This window comes from Pseudonaja textilis, chromosome 1 (assembly GCF_049901715.1).
Source record: "Pseudonaja textilis isolate UNSWEBS1 chromosome 1, rPseTex1.2, whole genome shotgun sequence".
In the NCBI taxonomy this organism is placed as follows: Eukaryota; Metazoa; Chordata; class Lepidosauria; order Squamata; family Elapidae; genus Pseudonaja; species Pseudonaja textilis.
In genome coordinates, this window is record NC_141990.1 from 27,556,789 (window position 1) to 27,568,805 (window position 12,017).

At 39.9% G+C, this 12,017-nt stretch overlaps 1 protein-coding gene across 2 annotated transcripts in view; it reads left to right on the plus strand.

The window, feature by feature from the left end:
* MSRA (methionine sulfoxide reductase A) overlaps positions 1 to 12,017 on the plus strand; it is a 215,628-nt gene that overhangs the window by 84,048 nt on the left and 119,563 nt on the right. For both annotated transcript variants that reach the window (XM_026715937.2, XM_087929969.1), the window contains exon 2: positions 9,582 to 9,650. In XM_026715937.2, coding sequence (XP_026571722.1) covers positions 9,582 to 9,650 — 69 coding nt within the window. The remainder of the gene's footprint in view (positions 1 to 9,581; positions 9,651 to 12,017) is intronic.

Genomic DNA, 12,017 nt, shown 5'->3' on the forward strand with positions numbered 1-12,017 from the left:
AAGAAGTAGGCACATATTCCATCTGGTCCAACAGACGGGGATGGTTTTAGATTGCACAGTGCTTTTTCAACAATGTCTTCTGTAAAATCGATATGTATTAGATCATTGTAGTTGTCTGTGGTTCAACTAGGAAGTACTGGGCTTGATCCATTGCTGTTTACAAATACTGAGCCAAAGAATGTGGTTTAAAGAGGTTTGCTTTGATGGTGTCATCGTTGCAGTCTTTGCCATTAGGTCCTTTCAGGGGTGGGATGGACCTTGAGTCTTTTAGTTTGTTGTTTACAAAATTGTAGAATGCACGGGTGGAATTTGTGCGTAGAAGGTTTTCCTCTTATTTAATGTGATAATTAGTGCATTCAGTTTTAAGCTGGTGGCATGGATTTTTGTAACAGCTTTTGAAGTTGGCAACATGACCAGATTTGTTTTTTCACCAAAGTGATCTCTTTTTGGGTTGAAGCTTCCTTATTGTTATGGATAATCTGTTTTTCCTGGTTTTGGGAGTTTGATAGTTTGATGGCTCTTTTGATTTCTAATTAAGAATATGTTGTAATGGTCTTCAACAGTATTGCATCCAGTAAATAGAAATTGCCAATCAAGGGATTAGAGATCGTTGATTATAAGATCATAGTTGCCTTTTTTGAAGTTATAATTGGGGATTTTGTTGTGATGATTTTTGTGTGGACGTATGTTAAGACAATCATGTGGTCACTGTTGGAAAAGGGTTCTTTAATTTGTATTCCATAAACTGAATTCAAACTATTGCAGAAGATGAGATCGAGGTAGTTGTTAAGCCTAGCATTGTTGGTTACTAGTTGTTCAAGTCCCAGATTTGTTACAGCATTGTAGAAGGTTGCATGTATGGGTTCAGTTGTACATTCGTTTAGGGTCCAGTTAATATGAGGTAGATTGAAGTCACCAAGAAAGATAAAAGCATGTGGGCAGGATGCTGCCCATGTTAGTAGTGTATTTAGGTTGTTTGCATATTCGATGTCATAATCAGGGGCTCTGTAACATTGTAAGAACCGAAATGTGATATTTAAGGTCAGTTCACAGATAATGGTCTCAGGAAGAGCAAGCTCTTAGGTAACTTGGATGTTTTTTAGATGTAAGGACTTTTTATAGAAGATAGCAACACCACCTCCTCTACGGATTTCATGATCGGATCGGAAAACAAGATAGTTTCTTACTGAGGTAATGGAGTTAGGGAGAGATGCATTGAACCATGTGTCACAGACAAATATGAAGTTGAATTTAGCCGTATTTAGTAAGAGGAGAAATTCAGGTATTTTATTTACAAGGCTTCTTGCATCGAGTAGCTTGCATTTAAGGCCAATTGTAGTTTGAATTGAGGTAGTTGGGGGCGTGCGTACATGTACTCCCAAACAAGCAGAAAATATATGGAAGAAGTTCAGATAGACACTTCCCTAATTCATACAAGCATGGGAGGAAGTACAATACAATCAGATTTTCAGGATTCTGTTGCAAGACCAGATTCCTGGTCTGATCTACTGGTGAGGCTTATATGAGCCAATCAAATACCAGCTGGAAAGTTCAATCAGAAGCTAGATCATACTCAGTCCTGTTTAGTTGCCTGTGAGCTACTGAGAAGCTGTTTTGGAGCAGATCACTGCCTCTGAAGATGCCAGCAATAGTTGCTGGTGAAACATCAGCATCCCAGAAATTGCCATTTAGCCCAGAAGTTAATCATCATTAGTTGATTGTATTTTTCCTTTTCATTGTTTTAAAGAATTTATGCATGGGTATATAAAAGTGCTGTGGGAACCCCTTATTGACTTTTTGGTGGATAAATGATCTGATTATTTATGGATTTGATTATTAGGGAAAGAAGGAAACCGACGTAACCTTAGAGAAGACAAAATATAAACATAATAACTGTTGTTAAGACTGGAAACCACTTTTTTATTTATTATTTTTTATTTAATTTTTTAGGTTTCTTTTTTAATTTCTACTACTTTTCATCATTTATTTTTAACTCAAAATCTCTTATTATTACTTCATGGAAAAATGTCTTTAATAAAAATTATATTCGGAATGCATACACATACACAGATATAAATATAGAATTCTTGTGGGTGACATTAAGCATATGTTTCTTGGGGATGTAAATGTATATGCATATGATAGTGGGTAACAACTCAAATGTTTCGCAGCAAATGTTATATAAATAGTATAATGCAATTGGGTGTGTAATTAAAAATTGATTTCTTTTGACCAGGAATTGACAGAGAAAATGGGAGGAAGCCTCCATAAGTTTATAATACAAATAAAGTTATATGAATAAGCAATGTACAAATGTGACTAAGCAAATAAAGCCCACTGAAACCCCAAACTATAATAAATAGGTGAATTTTTATATACTTTGAAAGAATTTTACTGACAATTAAAAATGAATGAGGAAATTTTAGGAAATGTAAGCTGTGGAGAATTGTAATAGGTATTATGTTGAGTGAAATGTTGAAAGAAGAGAAAAGCCTGTGTATGCTTCTTACTTAATTACATGGAAATGAAAACTGGGTATGTCAAAAGAAGCATAAAAGCAAGCTGAATGCAGTGGGAATTGGTTAAAACAAGTCTGTATGAGAAAATGAGAAAAGAAAAGGTTGAGAATGAATGGGTGCTGAATGAATGTACATTGAGTGCAAAAGTGAATGACCATTATGAAAGATGTATGTTGAGACAATTTAATCATATACGAGGATTGAATCACAACACAAATATATGAATGAAGAATGAATAGATGGAGAAGAAAAGGATAAAGTTTGTACAGAATTAATGAGATCCTCAAAAAACGTGAAAGGTTTAAAGAAGAAAAGGCAATGTATGACGCTTGTACAGAAATGGTTTGCAAGAGAAGAAAGATATGAAGAGGTATAATGTATAGTATTAGTATAATTTGAATTTATCACTGTTTCCTTTTCTTATGTCACAGCTTCAATACCTTGAGCTTTCTATTTCTTAATTCTACTCTGTACAGTATTATGTGTAACATTGCTTACTCCAAACAAAAGGTAGCAGCACAGTGGAAATATATGTATTTAACAATGCAGCATCTTGGATCTGTTGTACAATTCTGTGACTTAATGGATAGTGGTTTAAAGAAAGGAGGAACAACAATTAATTTTCTTAAGACATATAGGAAGAACATGAGAAATTGGTTTTGAAATAAAATGTAGATGTGAATTTCATTTCAATAAGCATAACTGAAAGTATTTTTAGAAGTCTACTAGTTTATTGTAAATACCATGTACCTCGGAAAGAATTATTGATTATACATGGTAAAAAGCATGAATAGCTTAAGCTATGGTGTATTTACCTTTTTCATTAAAAGTGAAAAGCTGCAGTGACCAGAAAAATATGTTGTTATATTCAGTTCAAATGTATAAATTTCATATTATCTTCAAAATAATAAGAAACAAAAAGTATATTCCTGTATCTCTAAAGGTACAGGTAGTCCTTGACTTATGACCCTAATTGAGCCCAACATTTCTGTGATTAAGTGAGATATCTGTTAAGTGAGTTTTGCCCCATTTTACAATCTTTCTTACCACAGTTGTTAAGTGAATCACTGCAGTTGATAAGTTACTAACCTGGTTGTTAAGTGAATCTGGCTTCCCTATTGACTTTGCTTGTCAGAAAGTCACAAATATGATCATATGGGACGTAGCAAAGGTCATAAAGATGAACCAGTTGTCAAGCATCTGAATTTTGATCAAATGATTGTGGGGCTGCTGCAGAGGTCGTAATTCTGAAAAATGATCATAAGTCACTTTTTTCAGTACGGTTGTAATTTTTTTCAGTACGGTTGTAACTTTTTTCAGTGCTGTTGTAACTTTGAAAGGTCGCTAAATGAACTGTTGTATGTTGAGAATTAGCTGTATTTTACTTCAGTGTCCATCACCACCAAGATGGCTGAAGAGCACCAAGAACTGAAATGAAAGCTGTTCTGAATGCCAGGTCTGCCACCCAGCTTAGCATGATATATACGGTAAATACGGTCAGAATAGACTTATCATTATAAATCTATTGGTTTTGCAGAACTGAGGCACAAGATATCTGTAATTCCCTAAAGTCTGTTCAGTCAAATAGCACTTCATTGCAGTGACATAATTGATTGAAATTCACCATTTGCATCATTATGTCATCCACATGATGAGATTGTTCTTTTCTACTTTCTGCATCTGCAGAGTCTTGCCTGGAAGCCTTTTTCAGAGTTACTGAGACTATTTTAAGAAAAGATGGGTAAGTTAAATTTCTTTCAAGCATGATGGATGAATTTGTGGGTTTCTTGGTAAATAAAGTTGCTTGAATTTATTCTGTCAGTTGGACAGAGTCCATTGTGATGAACAAGATAGTGTATTATTGACATTCCTTTCATATTGTAGGATTCAAATAAATGAACAGGTTTAGGTGTGGTATGAGTCTTGATACCTGTGAGCTGGATCCATATCTCTCCAGCTTTTTTGGATGGCCAGTAGGATGTGAGTGACTAAACATGGAGACTGTTAATCAGGAGTAGGATTCAAAGTTTTTAACGAACAGTTCTGTGGGTGTGGCTTAGGTGGTGGGCATGGCTTGGTGGTCATGTGACTGGGTGGACATGGCTTGGTGGTCATGTTATTGGCTGGGCGTGGCCAACTCAATATCACTCACATCGAGGTACGCATATCCTCGTCTGGCCTCTCACGACTGTGGGGATGCTGCAACAGTCGTAACTGTGAAAAATAGTCATAAGTCACTTTTTTCAGTGCCATTGTAACTTTGAATGGCCATTCCACACATGCAAAGTACCAGCAAAGGAGGGAATAAAAACTCCAGAGAAGTTCCTGAGACAGGAAGTCTATTCCTGCCAACCATGTAAAAAAGGTTAATGGAAAGGCCTTCCTTACAGGATTAAGCCAGTAATTTCTTCTAACAACTGGTTCTCCAAACTGCTTAGAATGTTAACAACCGGTTCTAGTGAATAGGTGCAAACCTGTAGAATCCCATCCCTGCTGTTAATGCTTCTTTGAAGGTGTGAATAATGCTACCTTGATGGAACTCAGTTATTGGAAGATCCTAGAAGAAACAGATTATCTGTCAGAATTCAGGCCCAAATCATGGGGCAAAAATGGTATTGTTAGCTATAGTGAATGACCTTTGTTGAAATATAGTTGAATATAGAGACCCTCTTAGTCTCTTTGAACTTATTGGTGACATTTGATATCATCACTCCTGGCATTTTGCTGAGTCATTGGCAAGGGGTGGCAATTGGGGGGCATTGGTTTATTGTAGTTTTGCTTCTATCTGAACTCTGGAGTAGCAGACTCACATTTCTGGTTGCTTTAGTGCAGGGGTTCCCAAACTTGTTCAGTCCACACACACACACACCCCGGTGTTACAAACTCATCCTCGGTGTCCCCTACCCAGGGGTGGGATTCAAATTTCTGTGTGCGTGGCCTAATTTGAGGGTGTGGCTTGCTGGTCACGTGAATGAGTAGGTGTGGTTTGGTGGTCATGTGACTGGGTGGGCATGGCCAGGTGACTGGCAAACCAAATACAAGTGGTCCTCACTTAATGGCCGGTTGTTTAGCAAGTGCTCTAATTTATGGCCTCCCCAGAGCTACTTGACCTGTTTTTGGAGTTTTGACAGCCATGCATACACGTACACACACACTCCCTTCTAACCCTGCAAGAGCAGGTCAGTGGACTAGAATCAGAAAAGCATCTCTGATTAGATTCTAGTAGTGAATAAATCTAATCAGAGATGCTTTGCTGATTCTTATTTATTTGTTTTATTTTTATTTCTTTATTTTATGTTGCTGAATTGCATTGACATATGTGTCCCTTCTTATGCACAGTCCAGAAGCTTTTGTGATTCTTTGCAGCAAAAATTACTGACCTCTGGCTTTGCTCGACTTTTCAAATGTGCTGCTACTGCCGCGTTTTAGGTGCTGGACCCGCAGGTCCACCCCATTGAGCCTGCTGCACTGGAGGGACCTGCCCAAGCAAGTCCGAGAGGAGTGGTGCACCAAGTCAATGGAGTGAGCCTGAGAGAGAGAAAGAGAGAAGGAAGAAAAGAAAGAGAAAAGGGAAAGAAAGGAAAAGGGACAAAGAAATGGGGGTGAGTGGAAGGTAGGGACAGAAAGAAAAAGAAATAAAGAAGGAGGGAGGGAGGGAGGCGAAAGATAATGAGATATCTATTCTAGTCCAATCACCTGCTCCAGCAGGGTTAGAAGGGAGAGTGTGTTCTCTTTGTAATTTACTAGTACATTTTGGTTTTGCCTTCTTCAGAATTGCACTGTAATACATTGGGGAAAAGTAATTTTTAGGGTGGAGATCTGGTCCAATGGATCTTGTTTAAAGCCTCAACAAAATGTGAGAGCTTCCTGATAGTCTTGAACATGTTTTGTCCACAAAACCTTTAATAGAAGCCAAAGAGGTTTCAATGTGCTGGCAAAGATGTTTCAATGTGGAAAAGGGCCTCAGTCTAAACTAGGCCTCATTCAATCTGATGCATCAGGTCTCTCTCTCTCTCTCTCTCTCTCTCTCTCTCCCTCCCTCCTTCCCTCCCTCCTCCCAGACTGGCTTTGCTCCACTTTCTCAATGTGCCTGCGGGGCTGGCGCTTCGAACATGGATAGATGGATGGGTGGATATATATATATATAGAGAGAGAGACGGAGAGAGACAGGTAGGTAGGTAGGTAGGTAGATAGATTGGTAGATAGGTAGATAGGCAGGCAGGCAGGCAGACCTTTTGGATGAATGTATGGATCGGTAGATAGGTAGGTAAGAAGATTGGTAGATAAGTAGGTAGGTAGGGAGATTTATATTGGTAGGTAGGTAGATAGGTAGGTAGACAGAAAGACAGGTAGGCAGGCAAACAGGCAGACAGGCAGACATTTTGGATGTATGTATGGATAGATAGATAGATAGATAGATAGATAGATAGATAGATAGATAGATCTATATTGGTAGATAGGTAAGTAGGTAGGTAGACAGAAAGGCAGGCAGACAGACAGGCAGATCTTTTGGATGGATGGATGGATGGATGGATGGACGGACAGACAGACAGACAGAAAGAATGCGACAGCGGTAGCACTTTGGGAAAGTAGAGCAAAGCCAGATTGGGAACTGAAGTCCACACAAGTTGCCAAGGCTGAGAAACATGGGCTGAATATATCAACCAAGCCATTCTGGTTCAGAGTTTAGCATGCTGTTTGATTCCAGCTTAGTCAATGAATAAACCATGGCTAAGATCTTCCTGCTCCTTAATGCAGCTGCCCCTCTGCCCCTTCTCCAGCCCCCTGGAGCTGCCCCTCTGCCCCTTCTCCAGCCCCCTGCAGCTGCCCCTCTGCCCCTTCTCCAGCCCCCTGCAGCTACCCCTCTGCCCCTTCTGCAGCCCCCTGCAGCTGCCCCTCTGCCCCTTCTCCAGCCCACTGCAGCTGCCCCTCTGCCCCTTCTCCAGCCCCCTGCAGCTACCCCTCTGCCCCTTCTGCAGCCCCCTGGAGCTGCCCCTCTGCCCCTTCTGCAGCCCCCTGCAGCTACCCCTTTGCCCCTTCTCCAGTCCCCTGCAGCTGCCCCTCTGCCCCTTCTCCAGCCCACTGCAGCTGCCCCTCTGCCCCTTCTGCAACTCTCTGCAGCTACCCCTCTGCCCCTTCTCAAGCTCCCGGCAGCTACCCCTCTGCCCCTTCTCAAGCTCCCTGCAGCTGCCCCTCTGCCCCTTCTCAAGCCACCTGCAGCTACCCCTCTGCCCCTTCTCCAGCCCCCTGCAGCTACCCCTCTGCCCCTTCTCAAGCCACCTGCAGCTGCCCCTTTGCCCCTTCTCCAGTCCCCTGCAGCTACCCCTCTGCCCCTTCTCCAGCCTCCTTTGGCATCCAATTTTGCAATGCCAACCTACCCAGGGCAGCGATGCAGCCAACCTCACCCTCTTTGCTTCAACCCAAGGTCCACTTCCATCGGGCCAAGCAAGGGGAGGTACTCTGCACATGCTCAGAGCTCCCAACTTCAGTGAAGTGTTCCGCCCATCTTTATACTCCTCCTGGGAGGAGGAAGGCATGTGGAAGCAGCCCAGACCAGCGGAGGCGGAGGGAACGATTGCTTGGAAAGCAAGCAAGCAAGCAAGCGCAGGGCTCAGTCGGAAGAACCGGGCTCCAGAGGGAGGCTAGGTTCTAGGTCCGGGACGGCCACATAGAGCTGAACCAAACCGAGCCATGTGACTTGGAGAGCTGCAGCTGCACCCGCCCGCATCCTGTGCTCAAGCCCGGCTGGCTGGAGAAGCGGAGGATGGGCGGGTGCTGCATGCTCCCTTGTTCTCTGGGGAAGGGGGCCCTAATGCTGGACCTTTCACCCTTTCACTGTGCGCCTTGGGAGGGTTTTGCTTTTGGGCCTTCTGGAGCGCCTCTGCCACTTCCACTGGAGAGGGCAGCCTGCAAGCTTAAGGCGCCCTCTTTCCACCATCTTCCACCTCTCTCCCCCCAGGCTTGGCAAGGCTCACTGCGCGCAGGTTCCGCATTCAAGGCGTCGGCTACGAAGCGATGAAACAGTCAATGGGCTGCATGGCCGGCAGTCAGTGAGCCTGTAGGGCTGGCACCTTGAACGCCCCCCTGTCATGTCTCAGCGCCCCTCTGCCGGCCCCCTTGCTTCTTACCACCCCCCTAAGGCATCCCACCGCCCCCCAGGGGATGGTACCACCCACTTTGGGAACCACTGTTTTAAATGCACAGGAACAAGATACTATACAGAATGGTATTTCTCATATTACAGTAACTTGCTTAAACTTCAAAGGCCCTTCTTTTTGTCACTTCCTTTCGTTAAGGTCTGCTCTGTGAAAGCATGTAATCTGTAGTTATTTATTTGTTTGATTTATATTTCATCTTTCTGATCAGAAGATACTTGATGGAATGGCATTTGTTTAAAATATCAGTTTGGTTCCTTCCATTTTAGAATGAAAAAACTCATACCCATGTGGTTGCTAAGAGTTGAAAATGACTTGATGGCACATAATCAGTCCTTCCATTTTTAGGTGGTAATTTAAGGCCAATTTGTTTGAACTTTTGATTAATTGCTGCTACTTTGGGAATATTATCTTGTCCTTTTGTTCATTTTTTAATTGTGAGATTCATCGTTCCTATGTAACTGTATTTAAAAGTAAGACCCAAATTAAATGGAACTTACATGCAGTAAATTAATGTAGAATTACAGAATATCTTTGAACAGAATAATAGAAGCAATATAAATTTTAAAATTCAATAATAGTTCTCTGATAATGTGAATCAGACTCATGACAGAAACATATATTTGAGAATAAGCATGAGGTTGGTAGCAATCCTTGCCCTGTGGAAAACTAGCATCCAGAAGGCCACCATCCTATTAGCTCTCTAGAAAATCTTGAAAATCTGGTTCCTTCCCCTCAACTTAGGGTGAAGCTGAAGCCCAGATAATGTGATCATTTATGTATAGAGAGGTATTGTTTTAGAAAATTGAGAATAGGGCCCACGTGAAGATCCCCAGGTATATAAGATGAGCCATATAAGCCAAACAAACGTTCCTATTTGATAAGGTAATATTGCTTTGATTTTCAGGTAAACATCATGTGAATGGGAACAGTATGGTTGAACCCTTTCCAGAGGGAATGCACATGGCAATATTTGGTAAGTTCAATTTGTCTAATATTGAGAGTTTATTTCTGTCTAGACTTATATTAAATTATGCTGTTTCTATTATTATTAATGAATATCACCATAATTCTTTGCCTCAAGAAATTGTTTATCACTATTATCTCTTTTTAAAATGATAACTCACCGAAGTATGGATGAATTCGAATTTTCACTATCCAATCTAGTCTTTTTACTTGTTAATAAAAAGACCCCTCCAATACATACAGATAAGGATATGTACCCGGTATGAAAAATGAATGAAGATTGCAATATGGAATGAGGGAGCCAGTTGATATAGTGGTTAGAAACTGGGAGACCTCAGTTTCTAGGCCTGCCTTGGGTACAAAGCTAGCTGGGCAATTTAAGGCAGTCACCCTTTTTTAGGCCTGGGAAGCAAGCAAGGGCAAACTGCTTCTGAAATCTTGCCAAGAAAAGTGAAGGACATGTCCAGGCAGTAACCAGGAGTAAAAACTGATCTGAAGGTAGACACACACAAAATTAAATAAAGGATTCATGTAATGATGGATTACAGCTCAAACTTACTGCATTATAATAAAGAATACATTCACTATTGCTCCTAGTTATTTTTTTTAGAAGGGAATGGCAAAAGATATTAGTCATTATTGTGTTTAGCCAGAAGCCATTTTAAACATTACAGGCTACAAATATAAATGTAGTTCTTAAAAATCAGTAGAAATTAAATATACTTTTATGATTAAGGATTTTTAGTTAATGGTTTGCACTGACTTAGCTGTTTCTCAAAAGAGATTTGTGTTTTATTATCTTAAATGGTAATTTACAATCTTGTAAAGAAATTAGTTATGATAAGCTTATGGAATAACTCGATAGTTGAATAGAACTTTAAAATATCTAAATTGTAGAGAATTAAGATTGTGTTTATGGGAGAAAGAATAGCAGAAACTGGGGTTGGGGGGTGGAATTAAAAGAGGAATCAGACTAGAATCCCTATGTAGTCACCAGTGGACTAGGTCCAACTCCCCTTAAATTTAGTTGAACCTTATCTAACTTCAGGTAGGTGCTAACCATCAGTTGTAATATGCTAGACTTATTATATATTTATTTACAAGATTGTCCATTGCCTCAATCATAGGACTTTGGGTGAGGTACAACAAAGCAAAACACATTGATCAGAAATAAGAGTATTGGTGCATCATGCACCCACCCACCCCAAATTGCAAACAAGTACATAGATGTCTGCTATGATTCATAGTGGGACTAAAGCTTAATAGGATCTTCTACCTTGATATTTAGCAAGCTACAGTTCAAACTTTGGTATGAAAAATAATTGAGGAAACTAATCAATACAAGCTCACTGCATGACTTGGGGAAGTCACTGCTCTCAGACTAAACTATTTTACAGTTATTTTGTGGGATGGTGCTATGTACATCATATTTAGCTCTTGAGTAAAGGTGGAATGTAAAGATAAAGAATTTGGTTTATTTCATTTTATAGCGCTTAACAAGGAGACAAGTATTCTGAAGTACTGAATCATTTCTGCAACTATTGAGATATGTCTTCAAGTCAATTAATTTTACCATAATCTTTGGAACTTAAGCGTTTGATTAATTATCATGAAAATGTCCTTTGTCCCTCAGGAAAGTAAAGTATAACTCTTGTTTTAAAAATCAGATTCTTATTCTCACCTTATGGTGAGATGGGCAGCAAAGAAATTTAATAAATAAATAAAAACAAAATTGCTGGGATTTGACCCAATAGTGTTGAGTCTGGTGGGTTTTTTGGGAGAAAGAATATTTTTGAATATGCTTGGTGGGCAACTTTAATGCAGTAGTGAACCCCCAAAAATATAATGCAAGCAATAACCCAAATAAGAAGAAAAGGAAAACACTTCCAAAAATATTCTATGAAATGATACAAGAATTGGGCTTATGAGACGTATGGAGAGAGATAAATAAATAAATAAAAATCAGTATACTTTCTATTCTTGTCCACACAACTCATGGTCAAGAATAGATATGATCTGGACGAATTTGGAACTAGGAAGAAACAGAGGAAATAGAAATAGAGACAAACACATGAACGGATCACAATCCGATAAAAGTAACTTGGAAAGGTCAGAAAATAAAAAGGAGATGGATGTTAAACCAGAAGATCCTGAATGAGAAAGAATATAGCCAAATGATTAAAAAAGAATTGGATATATTTTTTAGAGAAAATATGAAACATCAAACAATACCTCAAAACTTATGGGATACAACAAAAACATATATAAGAGGACTAACAATAGCATATATGGCACAAAGAAACAAAGAAAAAAGAAAACAACAAACTGCATTGCAAGATAAACTTAAAAATCTGGAAATATAAAGAGAGCCACAAAA